This window comes from Quercus lobata, chromosome 3 (assembly GCF_001633185.2).
Source record: "Quercus lobata isolate SW786 chromosome 3, ValleyOak3.0 Primary Assembly, whole genome shotgun sequence".
NCBI classification, from domain to species: domain Eukaryota; kingdom Viridiplantae; phylum Streptophyta; class Magnoliopsida; order Fagales; family Fagaceae; genus Quercus; species Quercus lobata.
The window spans coordinates 20,158,192-20,185,524 of NC_044906.1; the positions used below are offsets into that span (position 1 = coordinate 20,158,192).

General features: G+C 36.1%; 4 protein-coding genes and 1 non-coding gene across 5 annotated transcripts; 1 reads left to right on the plus strand and 4 right to left on the minus strand.

Moving 5' to 3' along the window:
• Positions 1-1,351: 1,351 nt before the first annotated feature.
• On the minus strand, positions 1,352-7,776 carry LOC115978876 (heparan-alpha-glucosaminide N-acetyltransferase). Its single transcript, XM_031100757.1, has 13 exons — positions 7,507-7,776; positions 5,748-5,885; positions 5,573-5,654; positions 4,926-5,002; positions 4,735-4,850; positions 4,537-4,645; positions 4,020-4,136; positions 3,809-3,900; positions 3,176-3,242; positions 3,011-3,092; positions 2,846-2,937; positions 2,489-2,632; positions 1,352-1,679 (listed from the first exon to the last, which is right to left on the minus strand). Exons 1-13 carry the CDS (start codon positions 7,648-7,650, stop codon positions 1,533-1,535), a joined length of 1,407 nt encoding a protein of 468 aa, XP_030956617.1. The 5' UTR covers positions 7,651-7,776; the 3' UTR covers positions 1,352-1,532.
• A 4,256-nt stretch (positions 7,777-12,032) lies between these two features.
• Positions 12,033-13,079, plus strand: LOC115980522. The gene has a single exon (XM_031102755.1). The coding sequence runs from the start codon at positions 12,033-12,035 to the stop codon at positions 13,077-13,079; it is 1,047 nt and encodes a 348-aa protein (XP_030958615.1).
• Positions 13,080-16,884: 3,805 nt separating this feature from the next.
• Positions 16,885-20,360, minus strand: LOC115978624 (probable U6 snRNA-associated Sm-like protein LSm4). The gene is made up of 8 exons (XM_031100457.1): positions 20,241-20,360; positions 19,982-20,021; positions 19,824-19,865; positions 19,306-19,404; positions 19,107-19,184; positions 18,185-18,224; positions 17,669-17,836; positions 16,885-17,250 (listed from the first exon to the last, which is right to left on the minus strand). The coding sequence occupies exons 2-8, from the start codon at positions 19,982-19,984 to the stop codon at positions 17,231-17,233; spliced, it is 450 nt and encodes a 149-aa protein (XP_030956317.1). The 5' UTR covers positions 19,985-20,021; positions 20,241-20,360; the 3' UTR covers positions 16,885-17,230.
• Positions 18,795-18,987, minus strand: LOC115983054. The gene has a single exon (XR_004089858.1). It is a non-coding gene; the product is annotated as a small nucleolar RNA snoR127 (small nucleolar RNA).
• Positions 20,361-23,026: 2,666 nt separating the features above from the next.
• On the minus strand, positions 23,027-26,619 carry LOC115982299 (pre-mRNA-splicing factor 18-like). The gene is made up of 2 exons (XM_031104864.1): positions 25,773-26,619; positions 23,027-23,560 (listed from the first exon to the last, which is right to left on the minus strand). The coding sequence occupies exons 1-2, from the start codon at positions 26,553-26,555 to the stop codon at positions 23,234-23,236; spliced, it is 1,110 nt and encodes a 369-aa protein (XP_030960724.1). The 5' UTR covers positions 26,556-26,619; the 3' UTR covers positions 23,027-23,233.
• Positions 26,620-27,333: the final 714 nt, after the last annotated feature.

Below are 27,333 nucleotides of genomic sequence, written 5' to 3' on the forward strand. Positions count from 1 at the left end.
AATTGATTGTGAGTAGTGGAAAAAAGTAGTAGGTGTAAAAGTGATAATTGTGACTACCGAAATTATCTAACAATTATGAAATTTATTATGAAAAAAGTTGTATATATAAATTTGTATGATTTGCCTATTAGAATGAAAATTCTCTATACCAATACATTATGAGGTAGCTTATCAAAAAATGCATTATGATGTACTTTTTTTTTTTTTTTTTTAATATATGGCATTTGTGTTAAACAAGGTACCAGAACATGCAAATAAATAAGTGCAGTATACATATTATATGGGTTGTGTTAATTGGTACCGAAAAGTGCCTGTTAACAATAGCTTTTTTGAAATTTTTTTGACAGTTTTTTTTTTAACAGCTTTATTTCAATTTTTTCAACTTTATAAGTACCGTTTGATGTCTTTTTGACTTTTTTTTGACATTTTTTATTTAAATATTTTTTATACTTTAAGTGCTTGTTAACATTTCCCATACTATATAGTGAAAAAAGAATAAATAATCATTATTTTTTTGTATTTAAGTAAAGGACACATGTCTCAATGCATCTCCTCTCTCTATAAATAAATGAGATGCCATTCAGTTGTATCATATAAATAAATAATAACTTCCTTTAAATAATAATAATAGCCTTTAAGTAGTTCTCTTGCATATATTTTGCTAAAAATGTACTAAAATATATTTGTACTTTGAAAGGTAAGAAAAAGTAAGAAAAATTGAAGTTTTAAAAAATTGTACTAAAAACTAAAAAACTAAAAGTTGGCTTATAATCTTGTCCCAAACTCACATTTATTGGTGTTAAAATCTTGAGTGATGTGGAATAGTATTTAAAACCTTATTTGGTATAGCGTGGCATTAGGGTTACAAAAGTTTTGGATTTCAAAAATTAAATCTTTGAGAATTTAAAGTTTATGTTGAGTTCCTTGTAACTCAATTGATACCTTTTTGTGTTTCTAAAAAGTTCAGATTCACCCTCCCCATTACTATAACTATTAAATAAATGAATAAAAAATAATTTAAAATTTATTGTTGCTTGTTAAATTGAGAAGGTATCTTATGCATCTAGCATATGCAATAGCACACTGTAAGAGGGATAATACCTATACTGGATGCATAATATAATTATTGCGAGAGGAGTGTTGAGGATAAAATCAAAACCAGAGAAGAATCTTCTAGTTCTAGTGTTCTAATGTTGAAGATTAAAACCGTCAAAACTCAACATTATCCAAATTTGCAAATGAACACTAGAAACAAATATAACAATTCCATTTTTGCTTTTTCAATTTATTAATAATGATCTCCAAATGTTTGGACAAAAAATTAAAAAGATAAACAACATCAAACACAATATAACGACCAATGAGCTAGTTTGCTTACAATTCCTGAAGAATATATACAGGGCAACACAGTATAAAGAGGCTGATTACCTAGCCTGCAACAAACTGGCATAACAAATTACAAGGAAATCAAGGCAAGAACAAGCAGCCTAAGTTCAGCACAGTGGAGATTAGCTACCACGATACCATGGAATTTAAAGCTTCCAGTATATGCCCAGTAGATGCAAAATTCCTGATATGATACCCCAGAATAGTATCTCTGCAAAGATGACATAGAGTAGAATGCCTACTCTCTTGGAATGCCAAACCTTAACAAAAATGTGCTTCTGAATCCAATATACCTGTCACAGTTTAACAGCAAAATATTAACAACACTAATAAAGTAAAAGATTATTAAAGAAGAAATGACGAGGAGTAAGACGATGATTAAAGTTTGATAGAGGGTTTTTGTTTTTTAAAATTGTATAGGTTGATTGCTCAGATTTGCCAAACAAGGTGCAGACCTCATAGACAATTATCCAGGTTTCTATAAGCAAGACCAATAAGATACATTAGGTTGAATCCACCAATATGAGGATTATATGCATGTGCAGGGAAGTTAGATATAAGTTGATGGCATTGAATATTAAAAAGAAAAGGAAGAAAAAAAGTCATGAATGCGAGAAAGGGAAATGAAAAGTGCCTCCTCATTGGAGTTTTGGCAAGTTTTGGAACGAGCTAACATGTTCCAAAGCTTGACAAGTTGTGCATATTGACAGGAAAAAATATATGCAGTTCTGTAAAATGAACAAAAAAAACTGCAACCTAATGAGCAAAAACTGCTAACACATTCTTTACACACAGAAACTTCTGTGAAATCTAGAAACATGCTGCAAATTTGAGCTCAGTCCAGCATAGAAAAAATTATAAAAGATTCTCTTGCTAAAGAACAGGCTATGATCCTTTAAATTTTGAACAGAGAAACTATGAAACTTTAAATTTTGAACACCTCACAAATATTTGTAGATTTGAGAGAACAGGGATATTTCCCTTCCTTTGGTAGTGGAAGAAGGGAGCTGATATCATTTTCAGTGGCTCTTATTTGAACATAGTAAGGGGCTGTACAGGACATGTTGAGGTAAAAATGTAAAAGCATTTTAAGATGATGTACCAGTGTATTGTGGGGGTCATCGTAATACCACCCATTAATGAATCCTGCAAAGATGCCTTCAGCTGCCATAACGTAGACAAACATAGCATTCATGCCAATCCATTCCAATGGTAAAAACAGGTACCTCAAACCCGAAATATCAACCTGGTATATAACACAGTATAGGATTATATTAAACTTGACGTATAGTCACTCAACCTTACATTCCCAACAAGTAGATACTCAACTGAGAGCAGCTCAACCAAGCCTTAATTCCAACAACATTGGTCTAATATACTCAAAAGATCAATAATGTACCCTATTGATATGGAAAAAAAAAAAAAAAAAAAAAATCACCGTGGAAAAAAATAAGCATACCGTAATGTATAAAGCTGAAAAGACCAAAGCTGCTGCTCCAGATGTTACACAAACATAGCTTAATGTGTACAACTGTTTATTCAAAGGAATTGCTGCATTGGGGAAAAGCATTAGAAAGCAAGGAGATAACAGATAATTTGCATATATTGAACATTCAGTTCATACCATGAGTGAAATGAAGGATAATTCCTGAAATGAGGAGAGCAAAACCCATCGTAACCCAATGCTTCAGTCTAGCTGGATGACCCTGTAATAATTGACAAAATTAAGTGAAGAGAGATCATATTACATATAAGTTAGGCATAAATCACAAGAATTCATAGAACCCACCTTAAAATGTACAAGAACATGTCCGAAATGCACTCCAATGATGGTGGACAGAATAGCAGATATTGAGCTGCAATTAGATAAACATCCATAAATAGAAAAGGTTCAAAATAAATTCTCAAGATTTACAGATACTACATTGATAGTGGGGCACATTCATCATAAGATTCCCATCATAGCCACAGGATTGGAGCATTCATGAGGTTCATGCTTAAAAATAAGAACCTGCAGGTGTAAAAATAACAATAAATTGCTCCAATCAAACGACTGAGAAGGAGAGCCTGCCTCTTAGAGTCAGGGTAGCCTTCTTAAAAATAGGTCACTGTCTTCTCCAACTTATTTTATATTGAAATGGTTCTTAGTATTGCCATTCACACGCTATACTTCTGGAATAACTGAAAATCAATTAGACAGACCAAAGTGATAGTTTTGCTGTGCTAATGGAGTGAATGTGCCTGAAAATTCCTTATGTGATATCCATTGATTTTTAATAATCCCAAAGGCAAAGCCTTATGATTTCCATTGTTTAGTTCAACAAGAGCTAGAACTGGTTAAACACTGATTAGATCTAGACAAGAGGCATTTGGTTTACTGGTTCATTTTAAATGACATGAAGGAGTTATGATGTTAACAGACCTCAAAATTCCTTCAGGTTCAAAAGGGGCATAGCACCATGAAGGAGCACCATTCCGGAAAGGCCCCTCATATGGGGAATTCTCAGTGCAAGCCTGAATCACTTCAAAATTAGAATGATTAAAATTTTAAAATGACACTGTCTATAAGCTAGTGAACTCAAATTCATAAAATGATATGAGGTAAAAAAAAAAAAAAAAAAACAGATACACACCTTAGCTCTCTTCCATGCTGGATGTGGATACATGTGGTTTAGTCCTAGCACTTTTCTGTCAACATATCCTACTGCGTTACAAGGAGGGTCCAGTTTTCCTCTCATGCCACAGGCAACCTTAAATGAACAGAATATACATGTCAATAGAAACCCTGGTAGCTATTCCATTTCATAAAGTTGAATCATTAATGGAACAAGTGTGTCACTGAAAAAGATATGCACCCTTCACCAAAACCGATGCTAATTGTGACAAGACCTTATGCCTTTTCCAAATTTAGTGACGCTGAGTTATGCAGATTAAGGAATTCAAATTTTCAATTTCTCCATATCCAAATGCGCTCAAGTTAATTATTTCATACCAAAGACTATTATCAGCCAGTAGCTGAACAAAAAACTATTAGGTCTATAATGACATCTCCAACCATGTACCAAAGATAATAGCAATATATCTACATAGAAGTTCTTAATTTTTTTTTTTTTTGAAAAAAAAAAGGGAGAAAAGGAACCTGGGACTTACTGTTAACTGGACAGTACCATTGTTACTTTGGACAGTGAAGTGCCAATCAGGAACATATGTCCCATAAATTGCAGACAAGTAAATAACAAGAACAGATGCTCCCATCAGCCTGAAAATTTATAAGAGACAAAGTATTTTATACAAGCATAGTAAAGTTTCGTCACATGTATAAAATCAAGCACAGTTTCACAAAATTACCAATGCCAGAAGTACAACTTGAATACAGAGAACCAGTTGGACGCAAGATCCTTGGCTTGTGCACCTCTTGAAAAGATTTCCACCAGTGCAACCGCCAAATATGCAAGAGCAATTCTCTAGAAAGAATGAAAGAATTACTGCATGGATTCATTCCCCATACAACTAAGGTTTGTAGCCAACATCAATATTACCTGCAGAATGCCGCACCACCTTATCTTTTTCATGTCAACACCATATGTTAGTTTGTCAGGAGCATGAGAATAACCTCCTTCATAACATAATGAAGCCAAGTTAACATCAAAGAAGGTCCGGAGCCTAATTTTTGTTCTTTCTTAATTTTTTTTCCCCAGGAATGCACTACAGATAATGTGTCAAGTTTTCAGCATAAAAGAAGATATTTTGATAAAAGTATTGCTCATTTTTTCTTAAGTACTATCTTTTCCTGTGTCAATTAAAAATTACATTGTGGTTTGCTAGATGAATGAGGGTTGGTGTACAGATGCACACTTAGCAAGCGATGACATCAGCTCTGGGAGTGCTTTGTGTATGTCCAATGAATCATGCAATGACTAGGTTAAAGATCTGAAATTTGAGAACATAACATATTTTGTGCAGCTTGGTTTACTTTTCTGGAAACATTCTCTCAGAAAATGGTGATGCTTGTATGTTATAATAATTTACTTTGATGAATAAGTTTTAACTAAATTGAAATTGGAAAGGAACAGTAAAAAGTTGCAGATAAACCTTTCCTTCAAATCAGTCATCATTATTTATTATATACTCTCTCCAAATTTGACAGTAATGCTATATATATATATATATATATATAAAAACTGACCTTGCAGTAAGAGACCCCAAAAGAGAAGCTTCAAAGTCCTAAGAAGCACCTTTTTTATGGCCAAAAGCCGGTTTGGTATTCTCTGGACAAAAGAAGATACAAGAATGAATGCATACCGATAACCATTTCATGTAACCTTCTTCTTAAGTTGGATGGAAACAGTATATAAACCAACCTTGAGAGAAAGTGCAATGGCCATTCCAACAATGAACAAAAAGAATGGCATCACAAAATCAGCAAGATTGCAACCATTCCATGGTGCGTGCCCAATCATAGGCCATTCTCCTCCAGCATCATCTACCAAAATCATCAACTACAATGCACATGACATGCAAGCTTAAAAAAATAGAAATTACAATTCAATGTATACTGTTTTAACCAATCCTTTATTAGACTTCATGAACAGTCCAAAAAATACACAATATGTTATTGATTAAATCATTAAAATAAGATTTTACATTTAACAATTAAAACTCAATAAGTACAAAATCTATTATTGAAAAATTGTGCCTTTTAGCATTTGGTAAACTACAGTTCTGCTTTGAAACTTATACATCGATTGTAACCAACTTGATAAATAGCTTTAGGATTTGTTTGGATACCGCTTATTTTGCTGAAAACTGAAAATTTTTTGCTGAAAACTTATTGCGTTTTTCACTTCATGGCTGGTCCATGAACACTGCCTCTCCCAAACGCAAAACACGCAAAACATGCAAACATCCTCTCCCAAACACACGCTTAGAGGTGAGAAATTACCAAAGAGGACATAATAAAAGTACTCTGTATTTCAAAACTATATGGCATAATAAGTGCTAGTAAAGTGTTGCAATTTTGTTAATGTACAAGCCCAACGGGCTCTAGGCTCACTGTATTTTACTTATCTTGAACTCATATTACTTTTAATACACACATACTTATATATCACTCATATACTTCACTCCTATGCCCACTTAATTGCTTATATTAAGCTAGTCCCTTGTATAGTTTTGACTATCAATATACATAGAACAACTTCTCAATACAGATACGGGTACGACATGGCAAAACAAGCAATTTTTGGAAAATTATAACGTGACACGGTAGGTATGAGTATGACATGTATACAGCACCCCAATTGATGTCTTTTTTTTTTTTTTTCTTTTTATATTGTCTCCAATCTTTTCAAAAGTAGAACTTCAATTTCTTTTATTACTTTTATTGTTTTCCAAAAACTAAATAATGAATCAAGATCCTTATAAAAAAAAATGATATGTCACCTTACATAAAATAAATTAGTTTACTTTATTTTTATTTTTATTTTTTATGTATGGATAAAGTACTATATTTTAAGATCACTTTTTTCACTTTTCATCAATAAACCCACCACCAAAAGACGCAATAAAAGAAAAACAATAAATCAAGACATACAAAATCTTTCATCGTAATTTATGCTTAATATAAATAGTGTTAGTGAAGAACTCATGCAAAAGCAAGGTTGCACGGCCATCACAAATTATTGCCATAACAATTTGTAGGGGGACAAGAAATAAAATCTCTCTCTTGCATTGCTTATAGAGAGAATGAGTAACACATTAAATGTAGTAACACATTTTTTTTTTTAATTATTATTTTAGAATGAAATTTAAAAAAAAAAAAAATGTAATACCCAATATCATTAATGATTTTATTTTTTAATTTTTAATTTTGAACTAGAAAAAGAAGTAGTAAATAATATGTCTTTTTATTAATAAAAAGTAAAAAAATTTATTATAAAAAAAGTAACAACTAGGTGCTAAAATATTAAATATTCAAAAACAAAAAAAAAAATTACATGCAGCGAAAATTAATGAGGCAGACAATTAAATTTCAACATATAAAATGAAGAAGAAAGAAGTATAATAATAAGTAATTAAGGCCTTAAGTTAATGGTATATATATGAATGAAGAATATGTACCGCAACAGTGAGGCCTCGAAAGACGTCGAGGGAAGCGACACGCTTTGGTTTCTGGGGCTTTTGCTCCGATATATCGGATTCCGATACAGTAACTGGGAGCTGCTTCTGGTGATGAGTCGTAGTATCGGCTTTGATTTCTGCCATTTTCAGTGTGTGTGTGTGTGTGTGTGTTTTTTTGAGTTCTGAACTCAACTGTGAATAATGTTTAGCTCTCTCTAACTCTAACTCTGTCTTTTTGTTGAAATTGAATTTTATTGCTTCTAAGTTGAGTTGTACACTATCCCATAATCCCAACATATATGGTCATTGGTCAAACAAACCAGCAAAGTGTGACCAAAGATTCATATGATATGATATGTCCGGCGTATCTTTCTTTCTTAATTATTGTTATTGTCTTATTCTAAATATATATATATATATATACTAATTATTTTCTTAATTATTGTGTAATATTTTGGAATAATAATCATACATACGTGGAAGATAATGACAATAGGTAGCGTTTGGATTGGCTTTTTTGGTCAATCACGTTTGCGTTTTCATCCCTTTTTTTTTTACCGGTGCCTATTTCAATATTCATGAAACATGAACAGTATAAATAGGTAAATAAACAGTATTTTAGAGCGGTGAGTTTCAGTTAGCTCAACTGGTAAAGTCTCTGATGGTTGTATAAGAGATCTGGGGTTCAATCTCCGCCTACACCAAAAATTGATTGATGTCTTGGTCTGACGATAAAGAGGTATCATCAAGAGCGGATGCTATACTGAACTTTTCACACCATTCATGTATTTTTGTGTAAGATGCGAAGAAGTTGGTGATTTTACAGTATTTGTAATAGGACTTTTAGTTGGATTAATAGCTTGATAAGATAGAAATAAAGTTAGGATCACGAAATCTTCTAATTTGTCTGCCACCTCACAATTGGTTCTACCTACCGCAATCCATAATTTTAAATTTGTTTTAGGGTGCGTTTGAATCGACTTCAAACCAATTCCGGAAATCAATTTTCGGAAAATTCTGTGTTTGGCTGTCACGGAAAATATTATTTTCCGGAAATTGATTTCCTGTTGACCGAAATTTTCAGCCTTGACCACGGAAAATGATTTCTGTCTTCATTTTCACTTCAATTGACTTCCGGAAAAAGAGAGAGAGAGAGAGAGAGAAGAGAGAGCCCAGATCAGAGAGAGAGAGGGACGATCGTGCCGACGAGCGGCGCGGTGCTCGATCGCGATCGTCGATCGAGCGACGCGATCGACGAGCACAGACAAGCGCGCTCGTCTCTCGTCGATCGACGATCGCGATCGACGAGCGCGCTCGTCTCTCGTCGATCGATGAGCGCGATCGACGAGCGCGTTCGTCGATCGCGATCGTCGATCGACGAGCGCGCTCGTCCATCACGATCGTCGATCGACGAGCGCGCTCGTCGGACGCTCGTCGGACGCTCGTCGAACGAGCGTTTCACCGGATTTGATGTATTTTCTGGTAAACTGATTAAACGAACCAAACACCAAAATTAATTTTCCGTAAAATGAATTTTGTGACAGACAAACACATGAAAACGTTTTCCTTTCCGGAAAATAGCATTTCCGGAAAATAGCATATTTTCCGGAAATGATTTTACGCGAACCAAACACAGCCTTAATGGTTCACATCTGATGTGGTAAATAAATTAAGAGTATTGTGAATTTTTGTTGTGACCGTAGAAATGTTGATAGAATAGATTCTATAGATGACTAATCGGTCTAGTTTAGGGGCATGCATTCGCCTACTATTTTTTCTTCGTATTTGACCTTATTTTGAAAAAACATGTATAAAAACATTATTTAACAGAAGGTTATATACACTCTAATTTGTTCCATAAATGCATTCATCAACAAAAGTCATTACTTATTTGGTTCTTCAATTAGTTGACAATTCAATTTGATTCCTTGATTATTAATTGTGCCAATATTGTCATAGTGTAACTTTCAAAATCCAGTTAATTTAATTATTCTTTTTTTATTATTTTAAAATTAATGCAATTATTTGACAATAGTGTTGGTGAAAATAGTTGTAAAGTGTGTTTTCAATATGTACTCTATTTGTGAGATAATTATTTCAAAATTCTAATGGAGAGAAAAGAAAAAGTTTAGCTCCAAATTAGTTTGATGTTATCCTCTTTCAACTCATTATTTAGCAATTGAAGAGATAATTTATTTATAGTTTGAGTCACAAGACTTTTTTTAATAAGTAATGTAACCTGTTTAAATAGTACATATAAATAATTTTATAAATAACCATATAATAGGTTAAAGGAGATTCCTTAAAACTGGATTGGAGCTAAACTTTTTTGTAAAGTAAAAGAATGGATTTGACTTGATTTTGAAAGTTAAGGAATGATATTGACACAATAAATTGGTTAAGTGTTTGAAATTGAACTCTACATAATAATTGAAAGACTAAATTAAGAATTTAATCGTAACATTTTTGAAGAATCATAATATTTGTGAGTAGTGAAAAAAAATTAGTAAATCCATATAAAAGTGTTTGTTTACCGCTCATAATCTATCACTTCAGTAAGTTATGGAAAGAGTTATGTCAATAGACTTATAAAAAGAATTATGAAAGGTAACTAAAATGAGCTCTCCTTCTCTGTCACTCTCACGAGAAGAACAAGAAGAGCTAGCTCGTAGTAATAAAAAAGTAAAAGACGTGAAGCATGCTGGATTCAGGGAGGAAATGGGGTCAGGTCCGTCATCACCTAACCACGGTCAGGGGCCATGGAATGGATCGGCTACATTCAGAGACAAGCTTATAGGAGAGATTCCTGGTGCTTTCACGCAGGCTTTTTGCTTTGGTGAGCTCATGGAAGATGAAGCGGAATCGGATGAAGAAGCGGAGAATCTGTGTGAGGGGCTTGTTGCTATCAAGTTCTCAAGTGATTTTAAGAAGCGTATCCGAACACCATGGTCAAAAGCTCTTATTGTTAAGGTGTATGGCAGATCGATGGGGCTTAACTTTCTGCATAATAGGCTTCTTTCTTTATGGAAACCGGCTGAGAGGTTGGACTGTGTCGATTTGGAGCATGGGTTTTATCTTACTCGTTTTTCTCTAAAAGACGATTATGAAGCTGTTCTTAGAAAAGGCCCTTGGTTCATTGGGGAAAACTTCCTTTCCATTAGACCTTGGGAACCAGACTTTCGACCGGCGTTGGCGAACGTCACATCAATAGCTGTTTGGATACGGCTAAAAGGACTACCAATTGAATACTATAATCTTGAGGCTCTCATTCATATTGGTAAATCCATCGGTAATGTCTTGCGGGTAGATTCACACACTGCTATGGAAATGAGAGGTAGATATGCAAGGATTTGTGTTCAAGTGGATGTGGATAAACCACTGCCCACTGCAGTTTTAATCGGGAAATGCGAGCAAACCATCTGTTACGAAGGCTTACAGAGCTTGTGTTTTTCTTGCGGAAGAATTGGACACCGTAAAGAAAATTGCCTGTACACAATCTAAGTTGAGTCATCGCCGTCGGCGTCTGAAATGAAGGAGAATGGGACTTTAAATGACCAGCCATGCGATGAGCGTGTGCCTGACAATGTGGGGCCCGAGGTTGAATCCAACAAGATCATGCATGAGAGTGGGCGCGAGGAGGTTCAGGCAGGTACATATAGACCTTAGACTATTGTAGCATGTAGGAAGAATGGGATTAAGCGCCAGGGTAGTGAAGGGGCCTACAATGGTATGGACAACGATCGCCTAAAGCATGAGCTGAGAAAGAATGGGAATGAAGCAAGGTTCAGTAACGTGGTGGAGAATTTTAAGGCCAATGATGGGCCGGCTAGAGAGTTCAAGAGGAAACTGTTGCCATCAAAGCCCAACATTGAAGCCCCTTTATCTGATGCTGGTCCAAAAGTAAGTAGCCTTGATTTTCATCAGGCCCATGTTGCTTTGGAAAGAAGCCCAAAGTTTTATGAAGTGGGCATGTGCAAGGATGGCCATTTGAGTAAAGAGGATCGCAGAGCTTCAGTCAAAGGTAAGAAAGCCTTTGCACGAGCTAGGGCTTATTCAGTTAATCCTCATACCAAAGCTGGTAGCTGCCAAGCCCCTTCCTCTTCAATTCAGTTCGTGAGTCACCTTCCTCAGGCAAATCGACATCAGTTTGATAACACGAGCAAGCCAATTCAGGGAAGAAATTCGCTGCTGTCAACCACGCCTTGGCCGGAGGTGAGCTTTGAGTTTCAAGGGAATTATGGCAGAGAGGAGTGTGAGGGTAGAGGCTCCGGGCTTCGTGGGTCCAGCAAGCTTGATGGAGGTGCCGATGGGCATATGGTGTGTAGTGAAGTCACTGGGGAGTCGGCAAGAGAGCTGGTTGGGATTGATTCAACGGCTTGTGATGTGGTGCTCATGGGAGGGGCGGATCATGGAGTTGCTGAAACAGAGGGTATGGAGCTTGAGGAAGGAGGTCATGCCTTTACCTCTTGTTGATAAGTGTCTCTATCTGCTTGGTGCTGGTCTGATTTTCTTTGTCGTGTTTTTTAATGAATTACATCATTTGGAATAGCAGGGGTGCATTAAAACCCAATTTTCAAAGTCATGTGAAGGAGTTGGCTCGTGTTCATGATCCGGCGGTTTTTGTGGTTATGGAAACTCATTTGGGAGAGGAGAGAGCAAAAGGCATTACAGATAGATTGCCTTTTGATGGAGCGATTCATACGGATATGATTGGCCGTACGGGGGGATTATGGCTTCTTTGGAATTCAGACAAAGTAGAAGTTACTCTTATGGAAAAAACAGAGCAGGAAATTCATGTTACCATTAAGGTACGTAATTCCAATCTGTCTTGGTTATTTTCAACTATCTATGCTAGTCCTAAGTTTGCTGAAAGGTCTATTCTGTGGAATAATCTAATAAATGTTGCGGAGTTGCATAGCATGCCTTGGGTTATTGCAGGGGATTTTAATGAGCCTCTCTCTAGTGCTGATAAGTTAGGAGGAAGAGATGTCAGCATCAGGAGGTCTCTCCTTCTAAAGGACTATCTGGACAGATGTAATATGATAGACCTAGGGCTCTCAGGTTCTAGGTTTACTTGGGCCAATCGTAAAGATGCCCACATTCTCATCCAAGAAAGAATAGATAGATTTTTTGTAAATTCTAGTTGGTGCACTCTCTACCCTGAAGCTAAGGTTACCCACCTAACTCGCTGTCACTCAGACCACTGTTCGGTTCTTCTGGAAACCAGGCCTTCTGAGTGGTCCAAACCTAATATGTCATTCAAGTTCCAGAGCTTCTGGCTTTCTGACCCCTCCTTCCCTAGGGTTGTCCAGCAAGCTTGGAGTCAAGGCCTTCACCTTCAAGATGCTATTGCTAAATTTTTGCAGGATGCCTCAGAATGGAATAAAGTCCATTTTGGTAATATCTTTGCAAAAAAGAGAAGGATTATGGCCAAGTTGGATGGAATTCAGAGAAGTTTAGCTATTAGGCCGTCTCAAAATCTTGTTATGTTGGAAAGGCATCTCCATGTTGAGCTGGCTTGTGTTCTCAGCCAAGAAGAGGAACTTTGGGCTTTGAAATCTAGAGTGAACTAGATGATGTTTGGTGATCATAACACCTCCTTCTACCGTATCTCAACTTTGGTTCGAAGGAAGAGAAACACTATAAGTGCTATCATGTCTAACACTGGAGAATGGGTGCATGATGAAAGCAAGGTGAAGGAGGTGATCCGTAATGGGTTTGCTAAGTTGTACAGTACGTCTCTTTGTTCTGCTCCTCGTCATATTCAACCGGATAGCACCTGGCATGCTTGTATCACTGATGAGGACCGGGACAATCTTGATGTAGAGGTTACCGATGAGGAAATTAGAGCAGGTCTTTGGTCCCTAAAAGCTTTCAGGGCCCCTGGGCCTGATGGTCTCCACGCTGGTTTTTTCCATCGGTTTTGGCTCGTAGTAGGCAGGTCTGTTATGGAGGAAGTTAAGAAGATTTTTTTTGTTGAAAGAAGTTCTGGAGGTCTTAAATAGTACCCTTATTTCTCTCATTCCCAAAATTCCTGGCCCGGAAACTCTTAACAACTACCGCCCAATTAGTCTCTGCAACACGGTGTATAAGATTGTGTCGAAAGTAATAGTTGCAAGATTGAGATCGCTGCTTGACCAAGTTATTTCTCCTTTTCAGACTGCTTTCGTTCCGGGTAGAAGGGGTACGGACAATGCCATCTTAGTCCAAGAACTAATCCATGCTGTGAGTAGAAGGAAGGGCAAGGTTGGGTATATGACAATCAAAATAGATTTGGAGAAAGCTTATGACAAGCTCGAGTGGAGCTTTATTAGGGAGATGCTTACCAGAATAAATCTTCCTCAAGGGCTTATTAAGCTTATCATGAGCTGCATCTCTTCGGTCAATACCTCTATCTTATTAAATGGAGCAAGGTTGGATCAAATTCTGCCATCTAGAGGAATTAGGCAAGGAGACCCTTTATCTCCGTACATCTTCATTATATGTATGGAATTGCTTGGTCACCTCATTGAAGCGCAGTGTAGTTCTAAGAGCTGGAACCCTATGAAATCAACTAGGGGAGGTTTGGCTTTCTCTCACCTTTTCTTTGCGGATGATCTAGTGCTATTTGCTAGAGTTGACCATGCGAATTGCACCATTGTCCGAGAGGTGTTAGATGAGTTCTGTGATCGATCTGGGCAAACAGTTAGTGAGGTGAAATCTAGAGTTTATTTTTCGCCAAATGTGGATAGGGACATGAGAGTTTCTCTGTGTAATATTTTGGGCTTCCAGTCTACCCCAAATATTGGAAAATATCTCGGCATTCCCATAAAACATTCTGGCCCTTCAGCTAATGATTTCAACTTTGTTTTGGATCGGGTGAAGCAGAAGCTTTCAGGCTGGAAGGCTAACCTCCTTTCTTTGGCAGGTAAAGCGGTTTTGGTCAAGCATGTATCTTTTACTATCCCTAATTATGTTATGCAATGTGTTTATTTACCTGGCAAAATCTATGAGGGCATTGATAGAGTAAATAGGAATTTTCTTTGGGGTTCCTCGGAAATGGCAAAAAAGACTCATTGGGTGAACTGGGAAAAGGTTACTGAGACTAAAGAGGAGGGTGGCTTAGGGATCCAGTCGGCTAAGGGAAGGAATTTGGCCTTTCTAGCAAAGCTTAACTGGAGATATCAGTCAGAAGGAAGTTCTTTATGGGCTCAGGTGCTTAAAGGTAAATATTGTAGCACTAGAAGAATTAATTCAAGTAATAGAGACAGATTGCCTTGCTCTAGGGTGTGGGCTGCAATGAAAAAGGGAGCTGAGGTTTTTCAAAAAGGAGTTAGATGGACCATTGGAAGGGAAAGTAATCTTAGCCTTTGGAATGATAACTGGACTAAGATGGGCTCTCTCCGGCAAGCCATTCAGGGCCCCTTGACCCGAGAAGCGATGGATCTAAGAGTGAGGGATGTTGTCTCTGTTGGTGGATGGGATTGGACAAAAATTCCTTTTGTTTTTCCAGATCAAACAAAACTTGAGCTTCAGGCAATTCCGGTTGCTTTGGCTTCGAGAGGAGGGGATAAGTTAACTTGGATAGATTCAGAGCATGGTACTTTCAATATTGGGTCTGCCTATAAGTTAGCTACTAGGGTGGGTATTGGTGCTCATTTTGAGGGGAGCTGGATTTGGAAAGTAAAGATCCTGCCCAGAATTCAATCCTTTGTTTGGCTTTGCTTGCATAATAGTATAGGAGTAAAAGATTGTCTCCTTTCAAGGGGAATTGTTCCTGAGAGCTCCTGCCCTCTGTGTCATTCAGCCAATGAGTCCATATTGCATGCTCTAAGGGATTGCGAAGTTGTGAAGCATATTTGGAGTCAATTGGGAGTGTGTGATGTGGACAATCACTTCTTTGAAAGAGACATTCAGGAGTGGTTAAAAGTCAATAGCACAAACAATAAACTCACAGGTCAGCTACACATTCCCTGGAGTATTCAATTTCTTTTTGCTGTTTGATTAATCTGGAAGCGCAGGAATCACATGGTCTTCACGAGTCTTGGGCCGAACCCCCATTTGGCAAAGGAAATAGTCCAAAGGGCTTTTGAGTACAATTTCTGTGCTGCGTCAGCTAAGGAGCCCATTGTTAAAATTGTTAGGCCTATCAGATGGTCTAAGCCTGAAGCAGGTTGGTTGAAGTTAAACACGGATGGCTCTTCCCTTGGAAATCTGGGATTGGCAGGGGGAGGGGGTTTAATTCGCAATGAAGAGGGTGGATGGGTAGCTGGGTTTGCTCGCAAAATAGGAATTACAACAAGTTTTCTTGTTGAACTATGGGCTCTTAGAGACGGTCTTAAGCTATGTGTTAATCGCAGCATATTAGCAGTAGAGGTGGAGCTGGATGCAAAGTCTATTGTGGATGTTGTTGCAAACGCGAAGTATACTAATATCTTTGCTTCTGCTCTCTTGGATGATTGTAGACACTTGATCCAGCAAATCCCTCAAATTCGTTTCAAGCATATTTTCTGGGAAGCAAACCGTTGTGCGGATGCTTTAGCTAGGATGGGAGGCCTTCAAGAAGATGAGTTTATTGTTTTTGAAAGTCCTCCTATGGACATTTCCATTTTGTTAGATTTTGATTTCAATGGCTTGTATTTGAACAGGCTTTGTTCTGTTGCTCTGTTTGAGCCTTAGTTTTGTTGTTAATATTATTCCTCTTAACCAAAAAACATAAAAAGAATTATGAAAATAACTGTTGATTTCTTCAAATTAAGGGTACAAGTTTCATCTTCATATTTTGATTAAAGAATTTATAAATCTGTACAAGAGTTGTTCATACTCCTAATTTGAAATTATATATACTCGTTTTCTTGATTTTGGAATGATTTTGCATTGGTAACATTGATTTTATATTACTTCAGTCTACAGTTGAAATTGACTAGCCCCTTTTAAATGACTATTTCCAGTTTCATGGTTGGACACCCAGTTCGGTCCTATTATTAGAAATTAGACATTGACTACAACCACAGCTACTTCTTAACTAGTGAGTCAGTGACACGGGAAAGGAATCAAAACATCACACTTGCTATTGACCTTTAACCTTAAGGAAACTCAATGAGGCTAAATGTCTAGTACTTGCTATGAGTCACTCACTGCTATTTATACTTTCAATTGGACATTGAAACCCAACTAACAAGTATTAAAACCCAGTGAATTTTGATATTGAGATAGGTCAAATCTCAACACTACAAATGCAGCATTGCTTTAAGCCATAATTGATTTGCGAGACCTAAGAGATTTTGCTTCTCACAACTCATTAGGCTAGGAGATGTAATTCCTTTTAATATGGCAAGGTTTATGCATTAAACCATTAGCCACACATTGACATCCACCAGATCAGTCATGCAATATAGATTGTTTCTCAAACCATATTCACCATCAACAGTAATTCATTCACATGTACAATGTTGAGAAAAAGTCTCTGATAAGTTAATACGGGTGTTCACACTGAAAGGAACTTCAAGAAAGATTGTACCGTTTGCTTCTACGAATGACCTTTTGCATAAAAAGGGCAATTAAGTAAAAAGCTATACTAAAAATCTGTTACATGGACGCAGTCAGCATGCACCCCCAATCACTTGTGTAGTAAGGGAAAGATCTTCTCTCTGGCTCTGTTACTTAAGACATATCTTGCCCTTAAAGAAGGAAACAAGGTGCCTTCCAGGGCAGCAGCTACCCATCCCAACACCTTAAATTTTTATCAGCCACGTCCACGTCCACCTGCCCCACAAAGAGAATCCATTAGTCATCCTAAAAAGATTGCTAATCCTCCCTCAAATTCACATTAAAAATGTGTGCAGGTGCAGAGAAAAGAGACTTATATAGTGGCAATCATCTTATTACAAAATGAGATGACAATGCCCCCACCCAGTAAATCATATTGCAACAAAGTTCTATTATTGAATCTTTGACAGGATATTCAATTATATGAGCCATGTGTGGGTATACCAGCTATGACTGGTACCCAACATGTGTTTTTGTTGGAACTACCATGGTGATGATGCTTAAGACTTAAATTCTTATAACTGATTATTGAAGCAAATAAAGTGTGCTTTAAGAAAATTCATGAAACAATCTATGGATTTGTTATGGCATAAATTATAGAAAGCCAGGAACAAAGCTCTTTGGTATTTGATACCTCTGCTGCCACCAGTCCTGCCTGCGGAAGTTCCTCTACCCCGACCTCCACCCATGCCTCTGCCACCTGCATCATCTCCACCACGCCCAATGCCTTTCACTTGCCTTGCACCACCACCTTCCTCTCTACCCCTTCCCCTTCCACGCCCCACACCAGGTGGCTTTCTATCTGAACAAGTCACCAGTTACAAAGTCAGTCATACAAATAATTGCATACAAATCAAAGTAGTTCTTCCAAACCAGAAATGACACTAGTGAGGAAAGTAGGCTCTGGTCAATTTCTTTGTAACCTAACCAATTTAAACTGAAATCTAGAATATCAGAACCAACTCTACTACAGAACTTGAAATAACAGAGATGGTGCTCAATGCTGTAATTAAGCATAGGCAATCAATATGATTGATTATTATATAGGTAAAACGGTTCAGTAATTAATGTCACAGAAATGAATCCTTATTTGATATTACTCCATCTTTTTTCTCCTTTTGTGTGTGTGTGTGTAGCCACCAAACCATACCTGCACGGGTCTTGGACTCCTCCTGAACTTTATCAATCACCTAACAAGACAGCAAACATTGAAAGAGGAGTCAATTAAGTCCTTTGGACTATGAAACTAATATAATTCATCAAAACAAATTTAGAACAAAAGGAAGAAATAAATTAACAGCACACAGTCTAAATCATTTGCTTACTACACAGCAGAAAGCAAACACAAAATACACCCAGTCTGTCAGAAACATTTTCCCAACAATGCAACAAATATTCCCCAGTAAATGATTACAGACTAAAGAAAGATGAATTTCCAAAAGCTGATGAAACAAAAGATCCAGTATATTGACTGGAAGTAACTCTGGGCTTAAGCAAATGCTAAAAACTGGCAGGAATCAATGTGGCAAAAGGGAAAATAACAGAAAAATACAAAAGTACTAGATGATCTATGCTAACAGCTTTAAGAAGACTATGTTGTGCACAAGGCTCCATTTTCAGAAAATATTGGATCATTTCCCACCAAGTAAACCTAGTCACACTAAACACCCCCACCCCCCCCCCCCCCCTTTCTCCCCTCCTTCCCCCCGGCAAAAAAAACAGTTAAATGAAAAGGAAATAATGAAATAAAAAGGGAAGACTCTGGTCAGTGAACATCCAATCTCCATTTTTAACATCACACAGATGCGCTTCTACAAAAGGCATGTGACCCAAAGCTTGATCAAGGAACGCAAGAGAACCAGAATGAAACTCAATAACAACCAAGACAAGCTTTGATGACAGCACCTTATGGAGCACATTGATGTCTGATTTGGCTAAGCTGCATCATTCCAGAGAGAGACACAGAAAGGAACGCTCACAGTGTTTTAATATAAAAAGAAGCATACAAAAGACGCAGGGGAACAAAAAAACCATTACAGATTAAGGATAAAAGTTGAATGTATAAAAAATACCTCATCTGGGACCCGAAGATACTTAATAGTATTCCCCCGAATGTAACAGTCAGGCATTCTCCAAAATCTATCTCCATCCTACATCATCATTTCAACCCTTAAGTGTAATCGCAAGCCACAAAAGATTATAAAACTTGATTTACAGAAAAAAATAAATAATTAAATATGACAATTATATGTATGGTTCAAGAATAATTACCTTTGAGGTACATATGACTTCTCGAAGATGGATATTCATCCATGTATCACAATTCACCAAATGTCCATTGTAAGTCTCACCACTTTTCAGCTCGACTAACTAGCACCCAAAAAAAAAGAGTAATTAGGATAAAATTTGTCTTTTACATGAATTTAGATTTGGTTAACACCATACAAATCCCTTTGGATCCTTAAGATAAGGAGGACAAAGAAAAATACAGTCATATCTATTAGCATTCAGAAAGTACCTTTATGCTGTTCTGAACAACAATCTATGCAATATTTTTGGTTTCAAAACCTAGGAAATTACTTAAACAATGCTAAGTTATCAAATTTCGTGTATAATCCTTTATTTTTTGCCCTTTATTTTAAAACTTATAGTATCCCAACTATTCCCAAGTAACCAAAATTAAATTTGAAAAAAAAAAAAAGGTTCTGCCCTCTTCTTACATTTACTCAGCAACCAAACAGCCGTACAATGTGAAACACAAATAAAATCCATAGAGAGAAATTTCTTACCATAGGATGCCCTTGAGCAGTCTTGAGCAATGAAAGAGGGAGCTGATACAAAACCCACCAGCCAAATCAACCAAAAAACAAAAAAGGGTCTCAACATCATGGAAAAAGGAACCAAAATACAAAGCCTTAACCCTAAATCAGCACAGTAAATTACATACCATTTTCTAAGAAAGGGCAAACCCAGCAATGTAAAATGACCTGCAAACCAAAAGAAAAGGAAAGGAAAGCATAAAACCTCAGTAAAAGTACTCTCCTTGATTGCAAAAATAAATGGAAGCAAATTTTTTTAGTGTTATACTATTCACTATTTGGGGAAAAACTAAAAACCAAAAAAATCCCACCATTCTACATGGATAATATTGCCAAACAATGCTAAGTAATAAAAAGAGATTGATGGAATAGTTAAAGAAAACAAACCTTGTATGTCTGTGTGGTGAAACTTTGTCGGAACTTTGAACTCTGAGGGCACAGCTTGATCGTTGAGTTTCTTGTTGGGGACAGTGGCGGAGTTTAGGCTTGAGAGAGGTTTAAAGGGTTCACCAAGAATAACATGTTTTTGCACATATGCACTCCAGCTTTTTGGTATTTGTAGATTAAGACTTTTTTTTTTTTTTAAGGTACTTCAGTTTTGGTATTATTATTAGTTTATTACTATTTTTTTTTGGGACAAAATAGATAGAATTACTATTTAATTAAAACCTTAGCAACATTTAAATAGGAGGTTTAAATTTCTAAACCAAAAAAGAGAGAGGTTTAATTAGTAAATTAAATCCTTTTATCATAAATTACTAAACTAGTTTAAAAGTTGTGCATATAATATATATATATATATATATAAGTTTCTACCTAGTAAGTGACGAACTATTTGTATTATATCCTTCTTTGAAAAAAAAATTTATTTGTATTATGTAAATATACTTAGATTATTTTTAGTTAGAAAAACAAAACCTTTCAAACCCTCTTTTCTTTTCATTTTAGATATAAAATTAAATATATGATTTTTTTTTTTTATAATCTGTAAGGACTCAATTCGTAACAATCGCAAACTGGTCTTGGGTCCGTACGTTAAAGGCCCAAACAATAAAATTTGTAGAGCGTGAGTGTTCAAGAACTAGATTAACTTTTTAAAAGTAAAACGATTCAACATCACGTTTATATATGGATTAGCACTGATATCACAATTTGTTTTTCTTTGAAATAAGTACAGTTCTTTGGTTTCTAATCTTTTTTCATGAGTGTTCCTTGTGTCTTTCTTTTTTTGTTTTGATTCCTTTCTGCATGCTTTTCTTTCATGTTATATACTGTCCCCTTCATACCATCTTCACCACACACGTATAGGCTGGATTCAGGGGATCTCTTTTTGTCCCATCTAATACCTTCTGGAACCTCCTACTAGTAGCTGTAAGACTGCTTCATCACTGTTCAGGCATCACCCCCATATTAATGTGGCCAGAGAGTTGGTTGAGAGGCAATTAATGCGGAGGCAACTGTTATTATAGATATTTGTTTGCCTTCTCTTTCTTATCATTGGTCCCTTATCCCACCTTTAGTGGTAACGTAACTCCAAAATATGTTTGTAACAAAGATAGCGTTCTAATCGTCTTTGGACTTATATTGCTGAGAATGATTTTGTTCTCAGACAAATACTAAACTCACCTTTCGTGATATTCACTCTTCCTTTCGTTTGGTTACCCCAACAATCTGATATGGACCTCCTTGGACAGATTTGTATCCTCGGATGGGCCACAGGCCCAATTAACTTGACTTTAATAATTTTAGTGACTAACCGGTCCCCACATAATCTATTTATATATTTTTTTTGAGCAAATAATCCATTTATTTTGGACTCTTCATACTCATTTAGCACAAATATTTTTTTTTAAAAAAAATAGATAGGATACGTGGTACAAAATTAGAGGTCAATTTTAAAATTTAATTTTCTCAACTTTGGTTATATATATAGTGCACAATTTTTTAAAAATCTTTTTAAAAATAAATTATTTTTTTTGTTCTTATCTTCATCTCTTATAATTTTTAAATTGATAAAATTCTTAATTCCAATCACACTTCTACAAATTAGACTAATATTATACTTTTTGCTCATATCAATTTTTTTAACGTGGAGTGAATACTTCTAAGGTCTGTTTGGATACAACTTATTTTACTGAAACTAAAAACTGAAAACACGGAAGTAAAATAATTTTTAAATGTGTGAATAATACTGTGGGACCCATTTTTAATGAAAAAGTTGCTGAAAAGTAGAATTTGTGGGTCCGTAAATAGTACACGGGTGCACTCTTCACCGTGAAAAAGTCAACAAATGTAGGCTAAAAAAAAAAAAAAGAGGAAAACGCCGAAAATGAAAACGCAGATGCACAGACGCTGAAACCAAACGGGTACCTAATCTCCATTTTTTTTAGTTAAATTATACTACTATACATATCTATCCTCGCAGCCCCATATTCCTCAATAAATTATGAGTTCATCACGAAGCTGAATGTTGACAAAAATTGGAAAGAAATGCAAAATAAAAAATTGGAGTGTCCTACATTTTTCAGTCTTTATAAATGTCATGCCACTTTGGAGGGCAAAAATCACAAAACTCATAAAATCACAAAACTCATCATTACATTGTGTCTATGAAGACAGACCAACCTTGAATACATGACTCTAATTGGTGATGCTATAGACCGAAGCAAATCTTTGGTTAATTGTAACTTTAATTGAGTTAGAAGAGAGCTTAGAGTATCCACGTTAGTAGAGCTAAAAATTTAGCTATTTAGCACCTAAAAAGTTATTCTATTTATTTTTACCTCTTCACTTTACGCCCTTGACTGGCAGCAGCAAGGGTGTGACCTGATCTATGAGATGAGAGAGAGGGATAAGAGAGAGAGGAGCTTTGGTATGAGAAAGGGAAGTATCATGAGAGAGAGAGAGATGAGCTGAAACGAGAAGAGAAAAGAAAAAAGATATATGTTTCTTGTCACTGATTATCCAAAAGTACATATAACTGTCCCTATTCAAAAAATAAAAAATCCCCCTATCCAAAGGAACACCCCATGAGTCATGACCCAACACAGTAAAAGAACTCATGGAGCACTACATAAAAAAAAATAATAATAATAATGTATTGTTCTTATCTACCTTTCCTCACATAAGAATGAATTAAAGGACAAAAAAAAACATATATATGAACGAAAGTATTAAGTATAAACTTCACTTTCTGCATTTATATTGGTACACAATCAATGAAAAACATACATTGTCAAAGAGTGTGGATTTTACCATTCAAAGCTTAGAATTGGATGGCACATGGAACATTGAAATGCAATAATATCCCATAAACAGATCATAGAATACATAAACAGATCATAGATTACCCCAGAAATCCTCTCTTCTGCTAGCAGAGATTATAAGTCACTACCATTTGCCAGGCTGTTGAACTCAACAGCTTTGGATGGCAATGCTGGGTACCGTCGTTGGCAAAAGGTCATCAATCCCCTCACTGATTGCAAGTACTTCCTAGTTGTCTCATCATTCATAATGTGGGCCACACTATTGGTGTAGATCTTCTCACGGGCAGAACGTTCATGGATACCAACCATAGTGACACCAATAGGCCAAGGTGCATTTCCAATGGCAAGCCTAATATAATGGCCCATTCCAGCTAAGTAGTCTCGCTTCAAGCAGCATTCAACCACCAACATCAATGCTTGGCGAGTATCATCAGGAAGAACCTATAAAGAGAATTAACATGAGCCCAATACAGTGTGCTTTATACAAAAGAAAGCAACAATAGTCAACAACAAATCTAACCAGAAATTTTAAAGAAAAGAAAAGGATTTATACGTTTGTTTGTATGTATACATAAATGTACATGCACAGCATCATGTGTATATCCTCTCAAACATAGTGAAAATTGGAAATACATACAGCATTTTATAATCAGTTGTGACTTGTGAGAGGTGATCCATGTAGGCTTCAATGTATGGAACTTGGAACTTGTTTCAAAGTAAAATCAACAAGGAAAGACTACTGACAACAAATATAGCTGTTGTGAGTCCCGCAGCCTAAGATCAGGTCTTAAAAGGATTGACAGGATTACATTAGATTTTAGGTTAAAAAATTCCTAAGGACTCAAAGAGAGACAGAGAGAGAGGTTTACGCACTGAAATGGTTTTCCAGCAAGGCCTCGATAAAAAGGCCTTCTAAATGCTAGACTCATCAGGTAAAGTTCAGTCACAACCCAAAAGTTTCAGGCTTTCTATCACAGGGGGCTTGAAATAGATATCTATAAGCAGAAAGGGTCATCTCTGACAACCTATACACCACATTTAGACTAAGAGAGAAAATAAAACAGGCACCAATTCCTCCAAGCATATGAAGATGAAAATTGCAGCAATCGCGCATTATAGGGAAGCCAAGACACCAGATGGGAAGATGTGAAGAAGATCAGTTCTTGAATATTTAATGAAGTTAAAGAGGACAATGTGAAGAAAAAGTTAAGTCTCTAGATGCTATGCTAAGGGATTATAGGAGCCCATAAGCCAAAAGGTCCAAACCATATTCCAATATACTAGATGAAACTTAAATGCTTCAATCATCCCACCCCATATGAAGTTCCTTTGGAGCTTCTTAATCCTATTTGCTACATTAATAGGAATAGTGAATGAAGTGAGGTTGTCGACAGATAAACTACATAAGGTGCTCTTACAGAGCATGAGGCCTTCCGGCCTCAGATAAATTTTCTTCCATCTAGTTAATTTCCTTTCCATCCTTTCTAACAAAATTTCATAGTACACTAATCCTTGAAGGTGCTTCCATGGACCATAGGCATTCCAAGGAATTTCATGGTTAGTATACCACATCAAGCCAGCCAACTTCTCTACCTCTTCAACCTCCCTAATCGGGACTAGGTCTTTCCCAAATTAACTTTTAACCCCGACACAGACTCAAAACAAAACCTTCACCAAAATCTTTTAAGTGTACCAATACAGACTGATAGGGGTGAAAGTCCCTTATATTTTTAGTAACTGTCTTTTAGGCACAAAAGTAATAAAAGAAGCATTCAAGGACTTCTCAAAGCTGCCAAAGTCATGAGATTCCTATTAAAAGGATTCCAAAATATCCTTCTCCAGTCTCCCCTAGGTCCCAACAATGCTAAAAAATGTCATCATAAAAATCCTTGAAACTCAAAGCCTATCAACAAACTGATCAGCACTTAATAAACCTTCAACACTGAAGTAAACCCAAGCAACTAATGATTCCACATACATCTATTTGCTTCATACAGTAAAGGGTCTAAGATTGGGTTGAAAATGAATTGATCAACAAATCACACTCCTTTCTATACAATATAACAAAATAACAAGGCTCTCCATTTGTTTATATATATATATATATATATATATATATGAGTAAGGCTCACCATCTGTTATTAATAACACTTCCAAATCTCAATGCATATTACATATTGTGATTGAGTAATGGGAACTATAAGTTGAAATTTGCTTTTAGAGCTGAACTGAAACTATCTTAAAAGAATTTTCTTACATTCTCTATTTAAAGGTTACACACTTTGGAAAGTATATCAAATTTTTTTTTTTTTAATAGGTAAAAAGTATATCAATTTTCATTACTCTTCAATTTGCATTATAATCACATTGTGCAGTAACTCTCTTAATCTTTTACCAATTTCCATAACTTATCAAAAAATCAAGGGCATGTCATATAGTGTTTTATTTTTTTATTTTTTTTATTTTATATATATATATATATATATATATATATAAGTCAAATAGTTTTATCACCCTAGTTCTCAATACTTCAATTCACATATTCATAAGCTACTCACACTAAAACCAAGTGAATCAATCAAAATTTTAACAATAGCAACTATTAGAACCAAACAAAATCCAAGCTTGGAAATTCATTCGAAAAACCACTCACCTTCTTCCTGCAAAACTTGAACAGCGGATTCAAATACCGAGAACACTGCTTAAAAGTGGCCACCATAGACTTCCCCTTGGCGGTCCGCTTCTCGGCCTCGCCCATCTCATCCAATTCCTGTCGCCGCTCAGTCAACAGCCTCTTAAAGAACACCAGAATCTTATCCTCCTCACACAATTCATCGAAATTCGCCTTCATTCGCTTCAAATCCTCATCGTTATCGACACCGCCACTCAATTCATCTTCTCCTCCACCTCCGTCTTTCTCCTCCTCTCCTTTCTGCCTCTTCCTCTCGCTCATCATCATCCCACGGCCACTCCTCCGCCGCTTCCTCAGCTCCACAATATCGCGAAGAAAGTCATTCGTCTGCCCTTCAGTCGTCATATCACTATCGACCTCGAAGAGACCGTTTTTAAGCACGTACTTCAACCGGTCGAGCCGAGCCGTATCGTCCTCGCCGAAGAGAGTGATCGGTTGCTTGAGGAAACGGAGGCGACGGATCACTTCTTGTCGAGGGAGAACGAGGTTATCGGTGTTTTGTTCGTCGGTGAGGGATGACGTCGTGGCGGTGGCGGAGGCGTTGGTAGTGGTGGTTGAAGAAGAAGAAGAAGAAGAAGAAGAGGATTGGCGGTTAGATTTGGCTTGGAGTTCGAGTTTCTCTTGGTCGCGAAGCTTCTGGATTTGTTTCTGTTCGAGCTCGGAGCGCTTGAAGAATTTACGGCCGCCTGTGTCTTCTTTCAGAGATTGTTTCTTCTTCAGGATCTCTTGCTTCAGTACCTCCATCTCCGTTCTCTCACCCTCTCTCGCTAGGGCTTGGTGCAGCGTAGGCGTGTAGTATGACACACAATTACTACAACGCTCGTAGGCAAAATAATATGAAAACTTCACTAGCAAACTTATCTCTATGTAAAGAATATTTATAGGGATATAATTTTTCTTAGCCCTTTTAGGAAAAGGAGTAATAAACTTATTTTTATTTGGGAAAGGAAAAGTAACTTAATTAGGAAAAAAATAATTAAAATTCTAATTCAATTAAGAAAAGGATTCTAATTGAACTTACAAAAGCAAATAAATCTTAATTTTACTAGAAAAGAGAAAACAATATAAAATATTAAAATATTTTATTCTCTCTTAATCAATCTGTATTACTTTGTTTTTAGGAAGAAGAAAATATACATTATAATTGGACTTTTTTTCGGCTAAATAATGCTTTTTTCTTAATTATTTTACACCAAAAAAAAAATAAATTTGTAAGTTATTGTATTACTCGCTAATGTGAAATAATGATGTGGCATTTTGGATATATTCATCCAATTAGTATTCGACTATGTTTTTTTTTTTTTTTTTCTTTTTGTCTTTTTCATAGAAATAATTACATACAAAATTCCAATATATATATATATATATATATTTAAATCACATTAGTAAGGACCCAATAAAAACTAAAAGAATTATTACTTGATGAATACTAAAATCACAAATCTTTTTTATTTTTTTTTCATGGTCAAAGAAAAGAGAGAGAAAGCTGCATTATTTATTTTGGCAAATATTTTTGTAAGGA